This window comes from Spermophilus citellus (genome assembly GCF_964194105.1).
Source record: "Spermophilus citellus genome assembly, chromosome: 3".
NCBI classification, from domain to species: Eukaryota; Metazoa; Chordata; class Mammalia; order Rodentia; family Sciuridae; genus Spermophilus; species Spermophilus citellus.
Window position 1 is genome coordinate 173,338,724 of NC_138184.1, and position 27,212 is coordinate 173,365,935.

General features: G+C 31.2%; 1 protein-coding gene across 2 annotated transcripts in view; it reads right to left on the bottom strand.

Annotated features, from left to right (window-relative positions):
* ORC5 (origin recognition complex subunit 5) overlaps positions 1-27,212 on the bottom strand; it is a 67,557-nt gene that overhangs the window by 11,913 nt on the left and 28,432 nt on the right. For both annotated transcript variants that reach the window (XM_081285697.1, XM_081285696.1), the window contains 4 exons: positions 24,110-24,162; positions 22,528-22,640; positions 21,100-21,147; positions 17,690-17,800 (listed from right to left, as the gene is read on the bottom strand). In XM_081285697.1, coding sequence (XP_081141823.1) covers positions 17,690-17,800; positions 21,100-21,147; positions 22,528-22,640; positions 24,110-24,162 — 325 coding nt within the window. The remainder of the gene's footprint in view (positions 1-17,689; positions 17,801-21,099; positions 21,148-22,527; positions 22,641-24,109; positions 24,163-27,212) is intronic.

Genomic DNA, 27,212 nt, shown 5'->3' on the forward strand with positions numbered 1-27,212 from the left:
GAAAGTGAAAGTGATCATGGTGGCTACCCTGTCTGCCTCTTCTGCCCACAAGATGTCTGCCCCTGTTTGGATAGAATGTCACCAGCTAATGACAACTGAACACAAAACATGCCTACCATCTGGGATATCTCATAGGGGCAAATAATGTGGGGTGTGACACGTTTTCTCTCATACATGTATGTATATAATATCTTCCTTTTTCCTCTTACCTGCAAAGCTTAAAATGTTTTTTTAGGGGGGAATTATATCTGTACTGAACGTGATAGGCATTTTTTTGTCGTCATCTATAACAATACAGGACAATTATCTATTTGGCATTTGTATTAGGTATTATAAGTAATCTAGATATGATTCAAAGTATCCAGCAGGATACATAAGTTATATGCAAATTTATTACACCATTTTATAGAAGAGATTTGAGCATCCAAGGATTCTGGTATCCACAGGGGTCCTGAAATCAATCCCCTGCTGATACTGGGGGATAACTACATTAACTAAAAAGAAAAACAGTGAAGGTGTCCCAAAATTTAAAGGAAGGTTCACTTAATAATGAAAAAATTCAGGTCCTTAAGACCTTCACTATGAAGGTATGAGACATAATATGATGGGCAAACAAGGAATAAAATGGTCTTTGGGGGAGGGTTGTATAGTGCTGTAAGCCAAGATGAGACAAACTATATCCTTCCCAGATCAGAAACAGGTAGAAATCCATGATGAGCCCTGAAATTGTAATGAATGGGAAGATATATAGAAAAGAGTTAACATGGTCTCTTTATGGCAAACTACATTAACTTCAACCCTTTCCAAAGGGATTCATTTACTATAATAGGTTAGTAATAGTCATTTGAAAATCATACACTAAATTCACTTTATTATTAACAGCAAGTCTCCCTAGTACTTTTTCTTTTAATATAGAAGAAAACATCAATTACCTTTTACTTTGCCACTGGCATTTCCTTACATTTCTTATAACTTCTACTTTCCTATGATTCAAATATTCTTACACATTTAATTACATTCTTTAAACTGTGTAGTAAAATAACTCTTCCACAATTTTCACAGAAAAACACAAAATCTGTCTTTTATCTACTTAAGTTTGAATATTCAGAAATATTTCAGATACCCTATTTTATGACTTTTACTCCATTAGTTATAATAAATATTCAAAAGCAAAATGTTGGAACCAATAGTCCCTTGAAGTCACTTTCATTTTATCAGCATTTCATGAATAAACTGATCATATAAATTGTGCAAAAAAAGCATACAGTATCACTTCAAGACAGCAGTCAAAAGTACTCCAAGATATTAATAAGATGACTGATCAATTTTGGGAGGAGAGGGAATTTAGGAAAAAATAATATACTAAAATCTAAACTTAAAGAAAGTAATTAAGTTAGAATTCAAGTTTTCACATTAAAAAAATGTAAGCCTCACTTCAGGGGTTTTTCATTACTTGACCTTATCGTATAAAAATTAATCAAAAACTCAACATACAAGTACATAGCTGAGGAGAACAAATATTATATAAAGTAATGTGAAAATACACCAACAATTTAAAAATACTTGCCTAGTTTATTAAAATATTTACAAAGTAAATTGGAATAAATAATGAACAAGGATTACTTCAGAGTAATGTTTTGAATCTCATACTCATTTATAACTATACTAAATGAACACTTTTGGAAAAACACATATGAAGCCTTTGTAAAGCTTTTTCTATGCCTGAATAAACACAAGAATATTCAGGTTGGGGATGTTGATCCGTGTCAAGTGCTTGCCTAGCATGCATGAGACCATGGGTTCAATCATCAGCACCATAAGAAAAAAAAATTCACCTTCCTTTCCATTATCTAATCCTCACATTATTTAATTTTTATTTCCAATTGTATATTCATGAAACTCTTGAGAACTTACTCTAGGTAATGTGTACTCAAAGATAAACAGAATCACAGAAAATGCTTATTTACTTTCTTGAACTTTAATTGTTCATGACAATATAATGGGCCCAGATCTTCAGACTAGCACTGAGATCTAAGTAGTCTGGTACGGTCAGTGTGTATAGGATAGAAGTCTCTAGACAGTAAAGGAACACAGACTCAATCTCTGTTTAATGTGTATGCATTGGCTAGTATAACCAATTCTAGAGGTAGAGCAGGTCTTTCCCATCCAGCTGCTGAAGGTTCAATGACAAATCACTCAAAGCAAAGAGATACACAGAAGTTGTTGCTGTTGTCAGGTTCCCAAATATAGAAAGTGATTTATATAGTCTCTAGTTTAAGGAAAGAATAAATTAGAATATTTTACAGCCAATAAATTAACATCTTGGAATGATTTAATCTTTAATGGGAAAAAACCTCTCTTAATAGTAAAATGCACTACAATATCATGTAATCTTTTTCAGCACTAATTTATAAAAGGCTTCTCATTCAATTGAGTTTTGAATGACCCTGAAATATATTTTATAATCAAACACTAACAAAGAAGCTAGATGAGAGAGAAAAAAGACATAAACTAAAGAACTTCTAGTTCAAACAGGATAGCACAGATTCATATTTATTACCCTTCCCTGCTAAATACAACCATAAACCCTGGAAATAATATGAGGCAACCAAAGAAGGACTCTGAAAGGCGGAAAGAGATGGTGGACCATTCAGGGACCCCAGGCCTGGAGGAATAACATAGGGAATCACCAAACAGCAGAAAGTGAGTCAGGCCCTGCATTTCCTGATCTGCAACCCAGCACAAGAAGGTTACCCAGAGAGATTCATCTCTATTCTGGATTGAAGAGAGTACTGCCCAAAAGAACTGGCAATTCTGTATCTGGTAAAACTATCATTTGCAAATAAAGCGGAAATAAAGACATTCTTAAACAAGAGAAAACTAAAGAATTTGTCACTGGCAGACCTACCTCTAAAGAATGGCTAAAGGAAGTTCTTCAACAAAAAGAAAATATAGAAGTAGTAAAACAATGAGAAGGAAAAAAGAACAATAGAAATAGCATATATTTTGATAAACACAACAGCATGTGTTCTTCTGAGTTTTCTAAATCATTATATGATTAAAAATTATAAATATCATCTGATACTCAAGACAATGATATAGAAAGAGTGGAAAAGTAAAAGGAACAAAATGGAAGTAAGGTTTCCATGCTTAAAGTAGTAAAACATTGATACCACTTATAAAACTAAATAAACATACAATCATCACCATCTAACCCAGAAATTTCAACCTTAGGCATTTATCCCAGAGAACTATATATTACATGAAAACTCATTCATGAATGTTTATATAGTAGCTCTATTTGAAAAAGCTGAAAAACGTCCAAGAACTCGGATGTTCTTCAATGGGTTAATGGTTAAACAGACTTTGGTACATCCATACCATGGAACACTACTTGGCAATAAACAAGAACCACTAATATGATCAAAATTTGGATAAATCTCAAACTACTGAATTAATCATGCTGAATAAAAAGCCAATTCTCAAATGTTATGTTATATGATTCTGGTTGGGAAAAGGGAGGGAGAAGAAGAGGTATGGTTATCAATGGTCAACAGGAAGTCTCCTTGTGATGATGGAACTGGCCAGTATCTGGATTATTGTGGTTGATTTGCAAATCCACACACAAGATAAAATTTCATATAACCAAAGACACAGAGACATACATAAAAATGAAAACATGTAATGGCTGAGAGTGTAGCTCAATAGTAGAGGATATGCTTAGCAAGTGAAGGACTCTGTTCAATACCCAAAACCAAAGGAAAAAAAAAGAAAAATCATAAAATCAAACAACAAAAATAAATTTATGTAGAAGTGAGAAAAATCTGAATAGGATCAGGAAAATGCATTAATGTCAATTTCCTGGCTGTGATTTTACTATAGTTTTGTGAAACTGAAGGAAACTAGCAAAGGATACACAGGAAGAAACAGCCCATACTATTTTTTACAGCTGTAGATGAATCTATAATGATCTAAAAAAAAAAGTATAATTAAAAAATTAAAATGATAAAGTATTCAAAATACATAGGGGGTTTGGAGTTAATTTTTAAAATGTTTAAGTATCTACCAAAATTGACTTATAAAATATATGACCCATATTTACAAGGTTTTTTCAAAAATATTTTTAGTTATACATGGACACAATTCTTTTATTTATTCACTATGTGGTGCTGAGGATCAAATCCAGTGCCTCACATGTGCTAGTAAGTGTTCTATCACTGAGCCACAACCCCAGACCCAGAATATTTTTCAAAGGCCATTTGATAAAACAGGCCTTTATTTTTTTTAAAAAAAGTATTCATTTATTTATTAATTTTTCTACTGTTCTGCATTTCTTTTTTTTTTTATTGGATGTTCACAACATTACAAAGCTCTTGACAAATCATATTTCATACATTAGAATCAAGTGGGTTATGAACTCCCATTTTTACCCCAAATACAGATTGCAGAATCACATCGGTTACACATCACATTTTTACATACTGCCATATTAGTGACTGTTGTATTCTGCTACCTTTCCTATCCTCTACTATCCCCCCTCCCCTCCCCTCCCATCTTCTCTCTCTACCCCATCTACTGTAATTCATTTCCCTCCATGTTTGTTATCCCATTCCCCTCATAACCTCTTATATGTAATTTTGTATAACAATGAGGGTCTCCCTCCATTTCCATTTGATTTCCCTTTTTTTTTTTCCCTTTCCCTCCCACCTCATGTCTCTGTTTAATGTTAATCTTTTCTTCCTGCTCTTCCTCCCTGTTCTGTTCTTAGTTGCTCTCATTATATCAAAGAAGACATTTGGTATTTGTTTTTTAGGGATTGGCTAGCTTCACTAAGCATAATCTGCTCTAGTGCCATCCAAAAAACAGGACTTTAAATGGGAATATTAGAGAAAGTTAATTTTTCAATATTGATATGCAACTGGGATAGGTTTTTAAATGTTTACAGATTTTACATTTTATCCTACTTATAGGTACATGATTAGTTATGACTTGTAGTTCAGTCTCAAGGAAGATTCTTATCCAATGATTTCATGCTGTGTGCCCATAAAGATTCTTAGTTGCCACAAACCTGGGGCTAGTAAAACTTATTATTTCTTATATTGGAGGATTATAGCAAAACTGTAATTGTATCAAAATCCTAACCTGAGTGTTCTATTTTCCTAAATTATTTTTATTTCTATTTTTTTACAAGACAATTCTATTTGTGTTTATTTCAGGGTTATTAGAACTATTATAAATTTACTAAAAAGTAAAATTTTCCAATGTAAAAATAACTGCAAAATAAAATTCTGACTAGCCCATCAAGACAGAAACCGGAAAATCAATGCCTCATTTAACGGATGAGAAAACACACATCATAAAAGGTCGATTGGAATTATGAGTTCCTAGTCAGGCACCCCAAACAAATACATTTCACAATTATTTAATGTGAAAGACCCAGTAAAAAATATAACATATATGACATGCTAGAGGTTTACTAGAAAACATTTTAAAGTTCTAACAACTACTTTTAAATTTAAGCACTTAAGAATGGTCAGTCAGAACAATGCCTTCTTTTGGGTGTTGATGAATATTAGAAAACCGTTTGCCAAGACTAATTACTACCATGAAAAAAAGACCTCAGAATTTGTCTGTGTGCTTTTATTTTTCTCCTACTGTCTCTCAAAATTCTGGACAATGACATACATATAAATTGGTATTCACTCCTCTCAGGGTCTAGCAGAGGACAAACCTAGAAGAGTGGGGAAAAGAGAGCTATCAGAACTAATTAATAATATTAGCAAATATGGGAAATTAGTGGTGTAAAGACTAGAATCCATTTATTTTGTCTAGGTTCTATGGTAGGCATTGTGCTAGACACTTTTAATTTCTTTAAGCCTCACAATCCCTCATCATTAGGTCCTATAAATAAATCTTTTTTTTTTTTTTTTCAGATGAAGAAACAACCTCAGAAAGGTTAGTAAATTACTCAAGGTCACTGAACTAACAGCGTTTACGAATAGAATTGAATGCTATCTGAATCCAAAACCCACATTCTTTATATTACTTCAAACAGGAAACTGCAGAACACAGGTAAGAGAGAACTTTGTTGGGATACGATAAGGGAAATTTCATAGAAGAAGGAAAAGTAAGTAAAATGCAACTCTGTCAGTATTCCACACTAAAAGGGAGCACTTGAGGTTAGAAATCCAGGAGAGCAGGCACTGCTGATATAACAGAAAAAAATTCTTAAATGAAACCAGCAATAAAGACAAAGAAACATGTTCAAATGCAGGCAAATGTCCTGTCCCATGAATACATAATAGTCTCGAACAGTAATAATCAACAATCCTGTGAGCAAAATAGATGAGTAGGATACAATATTAATGTAGAATTTATTTAACCTAGTGACATGGAAACCTTCCATAAACTAGACTGTATATTTGAAATAAACTTACTGTTTTTAAGGCTTAATTTTTAAAAGATAAATAATTTAATTTGGGGGGCATGATTTTTTAAAATCCGAAATTATTAGGCAACAATGAAACGGTATCCCAAAATTATAATTTGTGAATTAGGGATCATTTACCCCCCCAAAAAATCATGACTATCAATCATGTATATAGCAGCTGAATGTACTAAAAGTTATATGATAAACATTAAAATCTTTTTAAGAAGTAATCATGAAAAGATCTTTCCTGAAACACAGGAAACATTTTTAAGAAAGGTAAATTTACCAATTTGTAAGAAAATTATTAAACCCTTTCTGGTCTTCCATAACCTATAAAGACATATTCTTTTGCAAATAATGTTCTAATTTTAGGGGAGATATACTGTTTTCCACAGCTGCTTTTCTTGTATATTTTTTTAAGCTCAAAGTTGAATGAATGAAATTTTAATAAACTGAAAAGTAGCCTAGGGAGTAGATTTTCTTTTTCAAAGTCAGAATTTAGATTTAAGAAAACACAAAGTTTATGGGTTTTGTCTAAAAAACAAAACAAAACAAAAAATTCTGGTTGTTTCAGTTCTCAGTTTAACAGCAAACAAACAAAATCCCTACAAATCTAAAGCTTGCTATTCAGAAAGAACTGTATTTTCCTGGCTTTCATATATTAGCACCATTTTGATAGTTTATGAAATAGTTTACCTTAACTTAAATAATTTGATTCAAAAGACAAAGTATATACATTCTTCTTTTGCCTAGCTCCTGTTATGACTGAGACAGTCACATTGAAAAATAAAAAATGAAAATCACCTTTTAGACACAATATTTTTTAGATTTACATCTTAAATGGAGTTGTACGATATTTGCTTAGTTAATCTTTGCTTTGTGTATTATTGTGTTCTTTGTTCTTATCCATGTAGGGGATGAGCTGATTATTTATGTCTTAACAATAGGAGTTCATGTATCACAGTGAGGATTTTTTCCCCCCTTAATCTGAGAGGCAGTCACTAACAAGCTTCAGCTGGAAATGCTTGATGTAAAAACAGTGTGAACCTGTTCCTGGGCTAATAAACCGTTCTTTCTGCCAACAAAAGAAAATCAATTTACAACTGTAATTAATTTTTAACATGCTCATTATTTTTATAGGTTGGTACATATGTCAATTGATTTATAAACTATCCTATCTTGCTTATCCTGGAGGAGCTTTACAATCTAAAATATGTTAAATTATTTTAAAAAATGAACTTAATATATGAAATGTCAATGGATAAATTCCATATAATCCAACAAGCACTACATTTGATCTGTTATCGACTGATGTGATGATGGTTCATGGCACCTATCAATAGTTCAACTGACATTTTTATACACAAAAATAAGAGGTGAGTATGGGCAAAAGAGGTGAGTATGGAAGAGTTGGGCAAAAATTGTCAAAGATTGTCAACTTAAAATCATCATCATGAATTTTTACTCCCTGCTCCCCAAAAAGAAGAAAGGTAGGTTAAGTCTTCAAACATGCTCAGGTAAACAAAAAGCAGCTACATTTTTATACATAAAGGGACTAAAGATAGTATCTTTAATCTCTGAAACTTTTAAGCACATGTCACGAATATTAAGTAGCCACAAAGACCTAAAGTGCATATTAGCAGAATGGGAAGTCATTCAATGAGTGAATCTTATGTTCATGGTACTGTACACAAGATACAAAAATGAAAAGACCAGGCCTATGCCCTCAAAGAACTCAAGATAGAAGGAAAAAAACTTGTAATAAAATGATGACACACTTTGAATGCTAGTAATATGAGTAAACAGAATTATCTGATTGCAGAGAAGGGAATGAGTTAATAGGGAGGCAAAATGTGGATTCATTGTGAAATAGCATTTGAGGGTGAACCATGAAGTCAAAAAGAGCTCAACAATTATAGGAGACCTGTACATTGTAAGAATACAAAAACAACAATAAAAAAATCAGTATGCTTCCAGAGAAAAGAGCTTATTATAAATTGTGTGTAGGGTACACAAAGGAAGTGACAGAAATTGGGCCAGAATGAGATGGGTCTTACAAGAAAGGTTATGGAATGCAGACCTGGTTCTGCAGATAACAGAACTCATTAAATAAGTGTAAGCAGAAAAAATAAGACCAAATTTATTTTTTAAGGTTTATTCTGATGCCTATAAGGAAGATGATCTACAAAGGAAGATCAGATAGGAAGCTAGTTCAGTAGTCTAAGAGATGATTAAACCTATGGATTTAAGTCAATGGTGATGGAGATGAAAATAAGAAAACATGTTCAAAAGACAATTAGGAGGAAAAACAGACAAGGATTATTAACCAGCTAAATGGAGGGGAGGAAAAGAGATTTTGGAGATAATTTCTCCATTTAGGTAAAATAAAAACCACAACTGAAATATACTACATGTACACCGTATAGTATATAATTAGTAAAGGATAATGAATAACTGGTTAGTTTTAAAATTTAAGGCTGAAACTCATAGGAAAGGTTTAGGAATGATTTGCATTACCATACCAATGCATGATACTGGGACACTGAGGTACAATTCAGGTTCAGTTGCATTTTGGATGAAATAAGGGATAAAGGATCAAATACAGAATTCAAAAGCCATCAACATGTATACAGCATTTTGTGCCAGGGGAATAGATACGACAGTTTTGGGTAAACCTAGTTCCATTTCTTATTTCAAAGTATAGGAACATGATTACTTTCTATTCTATGTATTTAACTCTCTAACCACCATTCAGAGTGCCTGAAGGTAAGGGAGCAATCAGGTTCTAAAGGTGACTTGGGCCCAACGGAAAGAACAAGAGTTTTTTTTTCTTTTTGCAGTAGTGTATCTATGAATGGGTAGGGATGGTATGCCTATAAATGGAAAGGTATGGCCAAGTCTCTTGCAAAAAACTAATTAGTTGTGGACTAACAAGCTGTCACTGGAAACTCCCTTAATCATCACCATTTTTTGATCATTGTTTTATAGAAAAAATTTAAAATGTAGCACAAATTTCCATAATGAAGAATTTTTCCAAATTCTTTCCCCTAAACTATTCTTATTAAACAACTTTTCTCATTAAAACAGTCTAATCACAAAAGCTCAATACAATATGGATTTGCCTACATAGGCACTATATATGCATTTGCAAGCATGTATCTATACAAACTTTTTTAGTGTGTTTTTAGCCCAAAATGTACTAAATAAAATCAAATTTATTGGTGTTAAGTGTATTTGGCATAGTTATTGGAAGCAGTAATAGGTTTTGAGAAAGGCAGTTATAAAATATTGCCTACAAAAACAAGGTATCAATGTATTATTTTATACAAAAGTAGAAAGCATAACTTATTTTTTTTTAATCTCTTAGGCAGTATATCATCCTTAAGCCATGGTTCCAGTTTTCTAGGGTTTAGTAAAAATGCCTTACTGCTGCACTGACCGTGGCTACACTGAAGAAATTTAACACCAGACTTAGGGAAAAGAGTAGGAGAAAACTGTTCTTTTACAAATGCAAATAAGAAAACATCATTTTACCCTGGGGCAGTAGAATAAAATATACTGTACTTTTTTATTATCTGTGGTAATATTAGTATTCTTTACAATAGTGAGCTAGTGAAAATCATAAATCAACTTTACTCTTTTTAAATCATGAAACATCTATAAAAGGCTTTCTAAAAATCTCCTGAAATAGGCACCTACTGCAGAGTAGTGTGATGGCAGAACAGTAATATATCCACACCAGGGGTAGGAGGAGATTTGAGAATCTCATTTACTGCACCAGTGGAGGCTGAGCATCATGGCCGTGATGCTCTTAGCTGCTAGAGAAGAGCTGGCTTCTTTCAACCAACATCCCTGCTGACCTATTCATCAGTGAAGTAGGCATTAAGTAAGACTTTACCAATTTGGAATGGAATGACTCTCAATCTCAGTTGTGGTTTAAAAAAAAAAACAAAAAAACAAAACCTAAGATTATTAGAAAATGTTGGCATTCAAGATATTTTCTGTGATTTACATAATTTACTTTAATAGCATAAAGGATTTTAGTTGAATATTACTGAGAAACTGCAATGCTGGTAACAAGATAGATAAAGTACAGAGAAATTGCAAAAGCATAGTTATTTCATACATTTCTAATACTCTAGTATCCACAGAATATTTAAAAGAAAAACTGTCCCTTTTAGTCACCAAGTTTAATGTCCATAAAGACAATGCTTAGATTCAAATCAATTTATATGCATATTTTAGAGCTAGATTTAGGATGCTGGTTTTTATTTATAAGTTCAAATCCTTATTTAATCAACATATGTATTTGCATTTTTATCAACTATGATTTCTAATGTTATGTGACCAGCTTTTAACAAACTGAATTACTTTTTGCGGAAATACTAATAAAACCATAATACTGTGTATTATGCAAGTTGTTTTTTCAGGAAAAGAAGTTTTATAATCATTAAGTAACGTCTTTAAAAAATCAATTTATTTGGGTAAAGTACTTCTGGTTAAAAAATCTATATACAAGCAATATCATAATGAGTATAATTTTTCATAATAAAGTATTTGAAATATAGCAGTATAACCTTTTAGGGAAAGTCATTCAGATGGTTTATAATACATCATGCACAATACACTGCTTATTTGTCCATTACATAACAAGTTCCAAGTGTCATTAAATGCAATTGTTATTAACAGAACTTAGTTTGACACAGAGGTATCAAACAATCATTGCTCTAAATACTAAATTCAAGGCATATCAGAAGAAACATTCAACAGATTTGTTATCACTTAGAAGACACTTAAATACTTAAGTTTTCAAATATTAGGGATGATCAAAGTTAAAAAAAAAACAACTTGTTTTTATTTATTTACTCTAAGTATTTAACTATTCAGTAGTTAGTATTTACTTTAAGTGGTTAGGTATTAGTTCCCTCAGCACACTATCTGTCCTCAGAGTAAATACACATGTACACCATTAAGTCTAACACATGCTAGACTCTGGTAATCTGGTAACTGCACCAACACAAATGGAAGTCTGTGATAGCCAGACACATTTTCTTCCCCTTTGTATTCTCTTTATCCAACACAGTGCCCAGAATATAGTACACACTTAACAAATACCTGCATGCAATTGTAAGTAAAGAAAGAAAAATATAATTCCAGCTAATGGCAGAAGATAAATACTGACTTTCAATTTGAAGATAAAATATTTCAATCTTAAATGTTTTGGAATAAATGACTATTTATAAAATCCTTTCCTTACATTTGAAAAAAGAAAACTAAACAAATATACTATATATCTGTGTTTGAAAAACATGCCAAAGTTCTGGCTTCAATTGAATAAAATATTAGCTACCTTAAGTATAATAAACATATAATGGTAAAGTATAATAAAATATCTTCCTATAGTTATGGTGAATTAGAGATGAAGTATTTGCTTCCAAAACCTCTCATACATAAAATAATGAGATTACTCTGCTTTCTGACTGAAGATAAATTCATTTGGAAAAAAATACTTTAAATTTATCCAATTTAGCTCATAAAACAATAACTAGATAAGTAGAAACCATAAGGTTAGCTAAATGCTACTACAATTAATGCAACCTCTGTACGAAAAGATTATGTTGATTCATGATAGACAAACTGATACATTAAATAAGTCCAATTATGTCTTAATATAAGCTCAAAAGCAGAGAAAGCAGAAATGGAAATGTATTATTTTTAAAATACATATTAGTATGTAAATCTATGCTTCAAAATGCCTTTTAAAATGTTTTTTGTACTTGTAGATAGACATTAGAATGCCTTTATTTTGTTTATTATTATTATTTTTTTATGTGGTGCTGAGGATAAAACCCAGGGCCTCACACATGCTAGGCAAGTGCTCTGCTGCTGAGCTACAGCCCCAGCCCCTCAAAATGCTTTTAATTCATGCTCATATAAATAAAAATAAATTTATTATAAGGACATTTAATTTTAATTTTTACTTATTAAATTCTATAAAACTAAATAAGAAACCACGTAGAAATTACATATTAATACTGAAAATTTTGTCAGTATGGTACATAAAACTGTTTTAAAAGAACTATGTTTCTTTTCTTTTGGTTGTTTTTTTATATTAATTCAGAATGATTTTTAATAAAAGTAACAAAATAACTATTACTTTAAATGACAGAATTATAGGAATTCTCTTCAAAATTATTTTTCAAAATGTTAACTGATCCTAAGATCAATTATCATTGACAACTGATAAAAAAATGAACTTAAAAATAAAAAATGTGAAACAAAATATGTGTAATTAAATGTCCCTATTATTTGAAAATCAATTTTCCTTTTAAAGTTAGAATCTGGTATGGGTTTCTAAGGGAAATGATTTTAGAAATAAATTCTTCAGCAATTTTATCCTCCGGAAAAAAAATAAGGCAGTATGACATTTTAATTTAACTGATATATCTAACAGTCTTAAAGAACTACTTCTCTTTCTGTTGCCTTCATGTAACTACAATGAGGGCAAGGATAACTAAGATTGTAATACTTATAAATTTTACCCATTTACTGCATTTAAACTGTATAGTTTATCTAGGGAGAAAAAATAAAACACCCCCTTAATATTTGTTTCCCACGTGTTCAGGCATATGTTCAAAGGCTACATTTATCTTATTTGAAGGAAAATTTTCAAAAATTATTCATAACGATGATATCAAAATCATACTGAAAAACCAGGTAGGAATAAAATAATCTTAAAAAATTGTAAAAAATTTAAAACCATATTTTTGGTAAGTTCCATAATTCTGAGTATAAACATAATTTACATGTTAAATGTGCAATTCTTATTTACTTATTTATGACACTAATTAATGAGTAAAATATATCCAAAATTCAAGAAAGAAATTCAGAAGAATACCAACTCTAATATAACTAATATTACTATCACAATTTTCAATTAAAGTTTTAATAAATTTAAATGCTTACCTAAGCTATTATTTCATAAGCTCATTACAGAACAGATTTAATTGATTTAAATAAAGTATAATAAACTTTTGCTTGGGGCTGGGGTTGTGGCTCAGTGGTAGAGTGCTCGTCTAGCATTCATGAGGCACTGGGTTCGATCTTCAGCACCACATAAAGTAAAATAAAGATATTGTATCCACCAAAAAACTAAAACAAAAAAATATATAAAAAAACTTTTGCTTTATGATAATTTTGAACATATATATCATATATCACTTTGTTGTATGTGCAGAATTTTTAAATAATTATAAGCGGTAAATCAATCTCCAAAAATAACACATTACTATAAAATAAACACTTCAAATAGTTTCATGTAGATTAAACGAATAGAAAAATACATTATTATCTCATATAGGTACATCACAACCAATAAAAAATAATTTCACTTCCTGGTACAAAATATTCATGTGAAATAGTTACTTATTGATTTTATATTTTCATGAAAGTGTGTACACACACACACACACACACACAAACAGATTCAGGCAATTTTACTTCTATTTAAATAAATCAAAATGTGAAATTAAAAAACTCTCTAAATATCAAACAGGATTTTAACAAGTTGAAGTTATTTTCTTAGTTCAACTTAAAACTAGAATGCAATAATATTGCCATCTAGTGTTTCTATCAAATAAGCACTTCCAATACAAATGAGGTCATATTTTTGCTGTTCATTTTAAAAATTAAGTATTTAGGTTAAATATAAATTGTGATTTTCATGGGTAAGAGTATAGTTTTGACAAATGAATAAAAGGAGAAAGAATAAAAATAGAAAAATTCATCATTGGGAGTTAGTGGGAATTAAAAACAAAGCATTTAGTGAGCAATACCCTTCTTTCAGATGCGATTCTGGATACTTTCTTTTTGAAGTACTGCAAACAGAATTCTTGGTCTCATGCTTGCTAAGCAACTGCTCTACCACTAAGTTACATCTTGAGTCCCCCAACCTTTTTATTTTTGAGACAATGTCTCACTATGATCCCCAGGTTAGCTTGTGATCAAACTTGTGATCCTCTTGCCTCAACCTCTCGTAGTAGCTGAGATTACAGGTGTGCATCATTACACCTGACTTACATTTTGTTTCTGAACACAGTATATATGTTATTTGATTTTCTTGAATATATTATCAACCAAGCAACAGTAAAGGTCAACTCCATAGGGCTACTTGTATCAATTCCTGCCTACTCATTAAGCCTTCATATTCCAAATGAGAATGACCAAGATCAAGGACATAAACTTATTAAATGAACATAAGGAAATTCATGTATAGCAGTGTTTTAAATATACAAACAATTTTAATTACTAAGTATTAATGACAAGAGATAAAGAATAAAAAGATCAACTTCAATTGCCAAAACTGAAAAGAATTTAACTTCATTAACTGATAAAAAAAAAAAAAAACATTTGGGGCCACAGTATTTTAATTATATTACTGGCATTGCTGAAACTATAAAGACTGGTGACATTGTTCATCATAGTCAAAACCCTAGAGCAGTTAGTAAATCTCTAAATGCCATTGTTTTTAAGTGCTTTATTCCACCCGCCCCTCCAGAGGATAAAACTGCTGAAGAGTTCATTTCTAAAAAACCAAAATCCCAGCTGGGAACAGTGTAGCTCAGTGACTCAGGAGGCTGAGGTAGGAGACTCAACAAGTACAAGGCCAGCCTCAGCAACTTGGTGAGACCAAAAATAAATAAATAAATAAAAAGTTCTGGGGATATAGCTCAGGGGTAAAGCACCCCTGGGTTTAAACCTCAGTACCAAAAAAAAAAAAAAAAAAAAAAAAAAAAAAAAAAAAAAAAAAAGGTTAAATCCCTACCAATCCAAGGTATAGTATATAAGGTACCAAGAGCAAAGTGTGATGGGTGGTGGGGTAGTAGTACTATGACTACTAACACCAGTACCACCAATACAGTCACAGCTATGATGACTATCACTACTACAACAAAACCCATCCATTTCCAACCAAACTATAGTGGCAGTTCACAAATAAATCCTGTTCCATATCTGTGGTACTATTATCCTCTTTCTCAATTTCCAACTAAACTCTATACATTTGAAATATATGTCAGCTGATTTTAAATATTATTTTCACTTTTTATTTACCTTTTTTCATTTTTTAAAATACATATATTTTTTAGTTGTAGGTGGACACAATACCTTTATTTTCCTTATTTATTTTTATGTGGTGCTGAGGATCAAACTCAGGGACTTACCTGTGCTAGGCAAGTGCTCTGCCGCTGAGCCACAACTCCAGCCTGTTTTTCATTTTTATATAGTAAACAAGTATCACTTATATAAACAGACAATATTTAAATAACAAAAATCCTACTCATTCTCAAAAGCCAAGCTCCATTTTTTTTGTGTGTGTGTGTGTGTGGTGCTGGGGATTGAACCCAGGGCCTTGTGCATGCGAGGCAAGCACTCTACCAACTGAGCTATATCCCCAGCCCCCAAGCTCCACTTTTATCTACCCTGCTTATAAGTACACTCTACCTCACTTCCTTAGGCTTCAATTCTCAAAGATATAATTGTATCGTACTGTGAAAGTCATTTAATCTGTTTGAAGATTAAAGGCTCAATTATTCATAATAAAGATCATAATATCTGCTGTGTATTTCAGAGCAGAACTAAACAACAACAACACACTTTACTACATATTATATGCAGAAAGCTACTAATTGTTAAATTTTAACTAAAAACTAATTTCAGGCAAAGCATTTTTTAAAAAAATCTGAATTAAAATTTAAAAAATCATCAGCATTAAGGATCTAAATATCTATTTATGAAGCATAAAAACTGACTGGACAATCTTTCTTCAAGAACACAATAAATGCAGATATTTCCTGTAAATACTGACTTACATAAAAATTGTCTACATTCAGTACTGAGAAAATTGAGACTAACCTATTTAACAAAAATTTTAATTTTAATGAAGCTTTTAATGAAGAATTAAAAGCTATATCACAAAAGCTATATCACAATAGATTACAAAGTCTGACAACTATTCTGGGACCAAATTTATTCATAGTGAATGAACTAAAATGTACATTATCATATATTTCTTAAACAAAAATACACAGAAAAGACCAAAATTCTCACTGCTATGATATGACCTACATGTCAATAAATAATGCATCACTTTGCCAACTAATGCCTTTCTGAATCATTTAAGAAATCTATTGTGATACTTTGAATAGATTTTTCTTAAAATGTCAAGTAAAATAGACCCTTAAACATTTTTTTTTTTTTTTAATTAAAGTGCATAACAGTGGCACATGTCCATAATCCCCGCTACTCTGGAAGCCAATGCAGGAGATTCTGCCTGGTCAAGTTGGTGAGACCCTATCTCAAAATAAAAAATATAAAGGGAAGAATGTGATTCAAAGGTAGAACAACCCTGAGCTCATTCCCCAATACTGCAAAAAATAGGAAGGGAGAAAAAGATCTTATTTCTATTTATGTGATTCTGCTGCCACCTAGTGAATTTTGAGAAAGTATTCTGGAAAACAGATTAATTGGGGGAAAAAAAGCATAATGTCAACCTGGAAAGTAAGGAAGGACACTGTGAAATACTTTCTTATAAAAACATTTTTATGTGTTATTTTAATTAAAATTACATAATTCATGAATTTAATCATCAAGCTCTTCTTTATTTAATCAACAAGATAATTTTTAAAAATTCCTTTACTGAAGAAATAAGAGCCAGAAATATTAAATTGTTTTTGTCATCAGGTTATACTTAACAATACACATGAATTTGATATTATTCCCAAAGATTCTATATTTGGAATTTTCAGTTTTAGTCATTCCTCAGAAATTAAATACAAGTATTGATTCCAGAACCCTCACAGATACCCAAATCTAAGGATCCTCAAGTAGTACTTGCACAAAATTACATAATCCTCCCACATACCTTAAGTCATTTCTAGATTACTTATAATACCTAATAAAATGTAAATGCTAACAGTTGTGATTCTATATGTTCAGAGAAATGAAGAAAAAAATCTGTAGATGTTCAGTAAAAAAGCATTTTTTCCCCCAAATATTTTTATCTTGTGATTGGTTGAATCCACGGATTCCTAACACATGAATACAGAGGACCAACTATACTTATCAAGAACAGTGCTGATTATACAGTTAATATATAGTAATACATATTGACAAATAATCTCAATACCTAGAACTTTATCAACTATAATATATTAAAGAAGTCCATAAATACGATAGGCAGTAATCTATAATAATGCTTACCTGGGAAAAGATATTTGCTGTTGGAGCAACTCTGCTGTCCACAATGCTATATAATATTGCTAATAATCTGTCTAATGGAAATGGTTTTGGTCCAAGTAGATGATTGCTTGTCTGGTGGGGGGGGAAGAAGAAGAAAAGAAAGGAAGGAAGGAAACATGGATTTTCTTTTTATAACAGAGCACTCACTTTCTGGACTATAAATTCCCAAAAGCAATATATTTATACTTGTTAACTTAGTCTGAAGATACTAACAAATAAAATACTTTTAAAATATTATGATTTATTTTTTACCTTATGCCTCAAGATAGTCCTAGTATCAACAAATGAGAGCTCACAGACATCTGCAGTCGTAAACATTGCTATTTTGCTGCTGTAAGCAGTTGTTAGATGACTGAGGTGAACAACACCAGGTTCTTACTCCTACAGTAGCATTTATTACTTTCAGCCTCTCTAGATCATTTCTAGAAAATGTACTTGTTCCACATTAACAGTTCTAAAAAATCAAATATAATTAGAAAACTAATAAAACATTTTATAATTTGTAAATAAGCTATCAGACTGAAACAATATAAGATTTATAAATAATTTTAAAAGATTATAAAATGTTCATAGCTGCATACAAATTCATATGGGACAATTATGTCATTAGAAAACTACAGTGTTCCAATTCTATCCTATTAGCATATGTTTTTAGTAGCAATTTAATTACTTTATATTAGCAATGACAAATAAAATGGGAAACCATCTTTATACGCATGGGAATAACTATTTAAAAGAAGAATGACTATAAAGAAAAACAACTGTTCAGAATTACAAAATTCAGTATTTACTTCAGCTATTTATATATATAGAGACTGTTCAGAAATCATTTATTTTTTAACTTTTGTATGTTGTCCTCAATAAAAGAGGAAAGTTGTTTTAAAGTTGTTAAAACTTTAAAACTTTTTTTAAAGTTGTTAAAAACTTTGAACATTTACAAAAGTACAGAGGTTAATAAACACCAAGGTTAATAAACACTAGGCCAATTTTATCAAATCCTAATGTGCAATATGCACAAACAATAAAAAAACTGGAATACATTATAGAGAAGTTGAAGACTTTTTGAATGCTTTTTCCCTCATCCCTTTTTCCCTTTCCTTCCTCTAATGAAGGTCTTTGTACTACTGAACGTTATGTAGCCACAAACAATAAGTAGCACTATTTGCATCATTTAAAACTTTATATAAATGATTTCATTTTGGAAATATCTCATTGTTGTTCACAATTATTGACAAAGTACAAGTAGTTCTAGCTCATTTTAAACTACTCTCTAGAATTCCATTTTATGACTGTATACAATATCCAGTTTAAAAATTCATCATTATTACTGTGACTGACTTATCTTGTATATTTCTCCTTGTGCACATATGTAAATTTCTCTAAGTGGGATTGCTGGGTGAAAATATGAGGCAAAAACAATGCTGTGTGTTTACCATTTTTTCTTGGGTATATAAGACTTCTTTTCTTAGTCTTTCCTGTAATTAGACAGATGCTATATAACTTATTGGTGGCCACTGGACTGTGACTAAAAGTGATGTAAACTACTTCCAGGCCTGGTCTTTCAACAACATCCTTTTATCCTCTTTCCCTTTGGTAGCAACTTCAAACTATGCCAGGTTTCACTTGATGTCATTGTAAAATGAAGGAAGCCACCCAACTCATATTTAATTATGTTGTGAGCAATATATAAACTTTTGTTATGTTAAGCCACTGAGAGTTTGGGGCTTTTTATTTTATACTCTGCAAGCCCTATTATGACTAAAACACAGTTCATTCGTACTTAACTTGATTGGATATTACCAGTGCACAGAGTAGGGAGGCTCTTAATTATACTACATTATTATTAGCAATTGGAATCATCAGATTTTTTTTTTTAGTTCTGTCAATCTAAGAGTGTGACCGTCTCTGTTGCTAAAATTTGCATCTCTCATTAGTGAATGAAGCTAAATAATCACGTTATGTTTATTAAGCATTCAACTTTTTTTTTTTTTTTTGTACATTTTCTCATTAGGTGTTTGTCTTTTCCTTACTGGTTTGTAGTCTTTAAAAACTTGGATTATTTGTTGTATAAATTCAAGGACAGTTGTAAACATCACTGAAGAAGTTGGAGTCCATCAATCCTGGAACTGAATCCAGGCTCTACCACATATTAACCAAATAACCTTGGGAAAGTCGGTTAATTTCTCTTTAATACTCAAAGCTGAAGAGAATATCAGAACACAGATCTAAACAAATTATCCTTGGAACATAGCACACAGACACCAAAGGGAATGAATAATGTAAATGACTTAGATACAAGGACAGAGAGAAGAAGGTCTAACATGTCTATTCAACATCTTAGGAAAACAAATTAGAATGAATGGTAAAGAGGCAATATGTGAAAAGTTAATGACTAAGAATTTATTAGAATTGAATAAGAATTTATTAGAAGTTGAATATCAATATTCAACTTCAGGGAAAAAACCTAACTCCAAATAAAAAGAAATTCAATCTCAGATATATTATAGTGAAATGGTAAAAATAACAAAGGAAAAGAAAAGCAGCTAAATAATACACAGATAACAAAAAAGGAAGAGACTAGTCAGCAGCATCAATGAAGACTAAAAGCCAGTAAGATAATATCTTCAAAGTCCTAAGAAAACACTATCAATTTAGAAATACCTACTGAACAAAACTGCTTTTAAAAATGAGAGTTAAAAATAACTCCCAGTCTCTACAGGATAAACTCAACAGTTCAAAATTCTCTCTTTTGCCAAGAGAAGCAGCAAAGGTTTGGACATACCCAGTGAAACAAGGAATCTCGGTAGTCTAAATGCTCTTTTACCAATTTCAAACTCACCTCATATTCCTACGTTCAAAATTACTTGTGCTTCTACTTTTTAAGCTTTTCCAGATTCCTTAGGCCAAATCATCTATCTTGGTTGGAGTTCTGGTTTTAGCCTCCTCTTATCTGCTTAATGACCTGAATATTTATCTACTATGGAATTCCAAATTTGGGAGCCTCTCACCTGCTTAGTCCTTTGAATTTCTCTTTTTAGTTTTTTTCCGTGTCATTTTGAAGGTGTTTCAAAGTGCAAAAGAGGAAAACGCCCATAATCAATCAGCTGAATTTAACTAACAATCCAAGGTGAACTTTTTCATTAACTAGGTCATAAAAACACTGTCAATTCAGTTTTATCTCCAGCACCAGCTCAACTGAAATGTGTTTTCAATCATTGTATCCAATAACAAAATACTATTACAACATTACATTTTAGTATATCAATACAAATAACTTCTCACATGCAAATGACAAATACAAATACACATCCAGTTGCTATATTTTAAAAATTCACAAATATCTACCATCAGAAAATTCAAAATGTAAATACCTTTTCATGTTTCTTTAGAAAGTTGATTTTCTTGATCTTTCCATGATGCTGCAATTAAGAAAAAAAAAATTGTTATATTTATTTTTTAGTTTTAAGTGGACACAATATCTTTATTTTCTTTTATGTGGTGCTGAGGATCTAACTCAGTGGCTCAGGCATGCCAGGCAAGCACGCTACCACTTGAGCCATATCCCAAGCCCCAAGAAAAACAAGTTTTTTAAGATTTAAAAAAAAAAAAAACACTCCACAAAACAAAACAAAAGTAATTTGTTTAAAACAACGCACACATAATAATTTATGTGACAGACTTTTAAAATTTTTTATCCTACTTATCACACTGTATATATTATACCTCAATATGTTTTAGGTTTGACTTGGATTAGATGGAAGATTACTTCTGCATGCAAACAAAATGGTTTTTAAATTAAATGGTAATACTTCCTAAAAGAATTTAATAAATTGATTTAGCACTCCATATTTATTGCTGTAAAAACAGAATTTTCAAAGGTAAATGAAGGAGGGTGACCCCTGCCCTCTTGAGACTACAGAATAGTGGAACAGGGGACACAAAAAAGAAATTTATTACAAATTGTTACAAATCTAAAGAAGAAAGCAAATATTGTGTGAAACCAGAAACAATAAAGAAGTCCTGCTAAAATAGACTGTAGAGCGAGAACACTCTGAGAAAGCAGGATTTAAATTGAAACCCACTTGAATCAATCTGTGAAATATGGTATATTAAGAACTATGTAATGTTTTGAACAACCAACAATAAAATAAAAAAAAAAAAGACGAACCTTATCAAAAAAATAAATAAATAAATTGAAACCTGAAAGGTAAGTATTAGAGAAGGGGCTTTTCAGAAAGAAGCAACATGTTCAAAGACCTTAAGAGATTACAATATTCTAAGGAATGAAAAGGCTTCAAATTTACAACGTATGCCTGACTCCTTTCTTCTGAAAAACTATCTTCTCCTAAATTTCAGGTTGAAATCTTAATTTAAAGCCTTTAGAAAAAGAGTCTTAAACACATATTTAACAATTTCTTATTCTAGATTCTAGCCCATAGAAACTTATAGGTATTGAGAAATTTCAAAACTTAGTTAATTCCTAATATCCATAGGGGGATTGAGAACCTCCCAACCTGATACCAAAATCCAAAAGTCCCTTATATAAAATAGTGTACTAGTTGAATATAACCTACTACATACTTTAAATCATCTCTACATTATCTATAATACCTAATACAAAGTAGATGCTATAAAAATAGTTTTTAGGAAATAATGACAAGAAAATAGTTTGTAAATGTTCAGTACAGATTGAAAAAAAAAATGGTTTTACTATTCTCTGATGGTTAAACCTCCAGATGTGGAACCCATGGATCCTGGGAGCTCCAATAAGAAAGTGAAAACAAGTATGTTGCTATTACCTTAAGGAAGAATCTCTTGTCAGTTCTTGCTGGATTGTATGACGCAAGGTATGCAGCAATTAGAATAAACTTAGAGTAATATGGGAGTTCCACATGAGTATATGCTGAGAGACCTATACAGAAAATACTTTCATGAAGATATTTATCAGGCTACCATTAGGTTTTAAGTATCTCTTCTCATTTATCTTTTGACATTCATAGAATGTTCTCATAGTCTCTGGTTTTTTATGGAGACAAAACTGAATCAACAGTGTTTTTATGACTTAGCTGATAAAAAAGGTCACCCTAGACTGTTAAACATATGGTGACCTCTAGTCATGGTGACACTTATAAACTGAGCTGTTGATGGTAATAGTTGCACCAAAAATTATTAATGATATGCTTTATTCATTCTATTATTTTTGCTTGGCTCCTCACATCCTAAAGTCTAAATTCTACCCACTATTCCCTTCAAGGCTATTCTCTTAAATTTTCCCTGATGCTCCCCATCACACAAAGATAGAAAACTTTTATCTCTACTATGAATTTCTACTTTGAATATTTCACACATATCCCATATAATATTATGCTTTGTGTTAACAAAAATTATATATATATAAATTATATCCCTTACTAAGCTGTAGAGTTTTGTGAAGGAGCCATATCTAGTACTTTTTTTTTGTATTCCTACAATGGTATGCACATAGAAAATAAATAAAACAATGAATAAATAAAACATAGATAAGCAGCAATGATTCTTAAAGGAAGAAAAGGAATCTGCTCTTTACTAAATATCTACTATGTGTCAGACACCATGCTAGGGGTTTTACTTAAAGACCACTTTAAATCTTTGTGGTAATTTAAAGCTAGATATTCTTCCCATTTTATAGATGAAGAAACTGAACTGGGTTCAAGATCATCATTAGAAAGTAGTGCTGAACAATTACTATAGACTTTTTAAACTTGAGTCATTTACATTCTTCCATTAATAGAGCACAACTAGAAATCACTTGTAAATCATCCAAAACATTTAAAAAGCAGAGCAGACTGAACAATCAATAGCATGATTTCATACCATTTTCCCAACCATCAGTCACTAACATTTTTTTTTAAATAAGAAATTCTGGATATTCATTCATATTTTAAAAGTAAAACCAGTTCTTTTGGAAGTAAATCCCAAGTAAATTTTTTCTTAAAAACAAAACAACAACAACAAAAAAAAAACAAAAAACAGTGCTTTTAAAACACAGCCACTGAAGTATACCCCTAAACTGAGTTAAGATAAAATTGAATTTTATTCCATAAAACTCTCAAAATATATATATGTACTGAGATAAAATCTTGTCATATATTTGGGTTGTTTCAATAAAAACACTGAAAGAAACATAAATTGCTTGACTTTCACATGTTATTATCTAAATTTTAGAGAAGAGAAAATTCATATTCCATTAAATGAAAATTATTTATCAAAATACCATTATGACTTAAAAAGTAAATTCTCTTTTATAATACTGTTTACTGGCTGAATGCTCTTTAGTATTAACTTTAGTATCAATAATTAAAGATGTACTTCTGATAAGTGCTTCAATACTTTCTAAGATACCTTTTAGTTGTCCAGAATCTGAATCATCTTTCTGTAGCTTCTCCCACTGGGAACTGAAAGAAAAAAAGAGGAGCAAAAATGGATTAAAATAGAAGAAATAAATAAGCTATACTTAAAACAGAGCCCTAAAACGAGCTAAAAATGTGTATTTATTGACGAAACAGAAAACAAGAAAGACAGTTTGGTAAATATTACAACAATATAAATAACTTGACATATATTATATCAATATAAACTTATAAAGCAATATCCAGGTATTATTTTTTAATAATCTTTTACTCTGATCAAAACTATAAATAGCTATCAAAGAGCACCAAGTAAATACCTACCACTTAGTAAAACAACCAGTGTTCTAGTTATATTAGACACAATCATTATGCACTATTTCTGAACTCTATAACAACTGAGTGGGTATTTTTGAACAACTTAACCTTTAGGCCTCAATGTTCTAATGTAATTATACGTAAAGAGAGTACGTATAATTATAAAGAGAGTACGTATAATTACATTAGAACACTGAGGCCTAAAAGTTAAGTTGTTCAAAAATACCCACTCAGTCAATAGTGGAGCTAAGAGCAGAATTCTTGCACATGCTATTTTAACTGCTCCTTCATGCTATTTTAACTGCTCCACCCTGCCCTTACTTGCAATTAAAACAATTACAGCCAAAATATTAAGAAAGTGCAGTGACTATGATATGGGAAATCAAATTCATAAGGAAATACACTATGGTAAAAATGAAAAAAGACTGCCCCAAGAAGACAGAGGTTTTAGCTTGTATCTGTATAAATCTTTTCTCATCAAAATATAAGGCAGTTAGATATAATGATCTCTAAGGAACCCCTTCAATTCTAAAATTCTCTTAAAACATTATTGTACATGGGTAAGTGGGGGAGGAGTTACACTATTGGGGAAAAATGGGTAAGTCATTTCCTATGAAGCAATTCAAGTACTTACAAATGAAGCAGAAGTCAACACCAAAGAACATTTCTCTACTACCAAAGAATCTAACTTGTCCTTTGTGCCACATTGAGAAAAATGGAAACTAAGGGCACAATATATGATATTATTATAAAGGTAACAAATTGAACAAAACTGCATCTTTTTTAATCCCCCAAAAGATTGGGGGGGGGGGGTGGTGGATGAGAAATTCAGCAAAATAATATGGCAGAGTTAATAAAACATATATCCTCTACATCAATAAAAACACATGAGCATAACACACTCATTAAAGAAAACTTTTCAAAATGCCTCAGAGAGGCAGGAAGTCAGATTAGCAATGCTTATATTTTGTTATCTATCACCTCGGTGGAAGAAACATATTACAGATTACATATTAATTGCAAAGGGAAGAAGATGTATCCAGATACACATGAATGTATAATTCTGAAAACAAAAAAAGTTATTGAAGACAAACCAGGAACTACATATGTGGTTAGGAACAGCGCAGAAGGATAAAGATGGATATGAGGCTTATTTGAGTATACTTTTAATTTTTTTGGAGGGTAGGATAATGGGTTTAATTTTCTATTTGTTTGCTTATTTGGTTCTGTTTGTTTTGACACTGGGTCTTTTGCCCTGTTGTCCAAACTGGCTCAAACTTGCAATTCTCCTGCCTCAGTCTTCTGATTAGCTGGGATGATAGGCGGGTGCCTCCACGCCCAGCTACTTTTATCTTTTGAAGTTTCTTTGCCTCTCATCTCTTACTTGTGCAGCAATATATTCCCTTTTCTCTTTCCTTTCTCTTACCATTTTTAAAGTTGTGATATTTCCATCTTGTTGGAATACACTTATACAATACTCTTCTACCCTCATTTCTACTTTTATTTTAGTTTTGAGTTGCCATCAATCATTTGATTAAAGTTTTCCCAATCATCATTGTTATATCAAGGCTGCCACCAGATTACTCAGAACTGCCTTTTGCATACAGTGGTCCCTGGGTTATCACATGTTTAAATTGTTTTCTAAGTTTTGATTTTGGAAACAGTTTGAACAGACACAAAATACTTCCTTTCTTCTTTAGTTTCTTGAAAATGTTGTTCAATATGTTGTCTTCCTGTATTACTAATTCACTTTGCTTTTATCTTTTTGTCTGGAAGATCAGATTTTTTCTTTTATTTTGAAAGTTTCATAAGGAAGTCGGAAGCAGGCTGAATAATGCTCTTAGCAAAGATGTCATCATCCAATGTTACTTTATGCAAATAAAGGGACTTAGATATGGGTGAATAACCAAGTAGACTTAATGTAATCACAAGGATCTTTTTAAAGGAGACATGAGATCAGAGAAAAAAGAAAATGCTACACTGCTGTTTTAAAAGATGAAAAAAGCCACAAGACAAAGAATGCTGGCAGCCCCTGGAAGTTGGAAAAGACAAAACAGATGCTCCTGAAGAGCCTTCAGAAGGAAAACAATCCTGTGGAAACATCTTAGACTTCTAACATTCTTCTTTAAGACATTAAATGTGTGTTATTTAAAGTCACTAAATTTGTGGTAATTTCCTACAGTCAATAGACTAATACAGTCTCAGAACTTACTATTCTGGATTAATTGGGAAGATAAACCCTTTTGAAGCATAAAGCCAGGCCTTCTTTTATTTCTGTAAAGTTTTCTTGGATTCCAATCTATTCTTCTCTCTGTAGGAACTCCCATTACTTATGTTGAATCTTGTCATGTTTATCATATCCTACTTGATTAATTTTATCTCTTCAGTTTTGTTCTCTTGGTTGCTTTTATTCCTCTTTGATGTGCCTAATACAGTCTTCCTTGGATACCTTATAATTTCATTTCCATTTCTGAGATGATTACTTTTGCTTGAATTTCATTCCTAAGTTTGATCACTTTTGTTTCACATATTCTGTTTTACTTTTGTGCATTTATTCTAGGTTGTTGAATTTCTAATTAAAAATACTCTTTCATATATAAAGATTATATTTCTTAAAAATTTAAATCAGGATGGGGTATTGAACCTGTATTCTTACAAAATAAAAGAATATTTTGTTACTTTTTCTGATACCTTTATATGGCTTTTTCTTTTTTTTAATACCAGGTGCTTTATGACTAAGATACAGTCTCAGTCCTTCTGTAAAATTTTTAACATTTTAA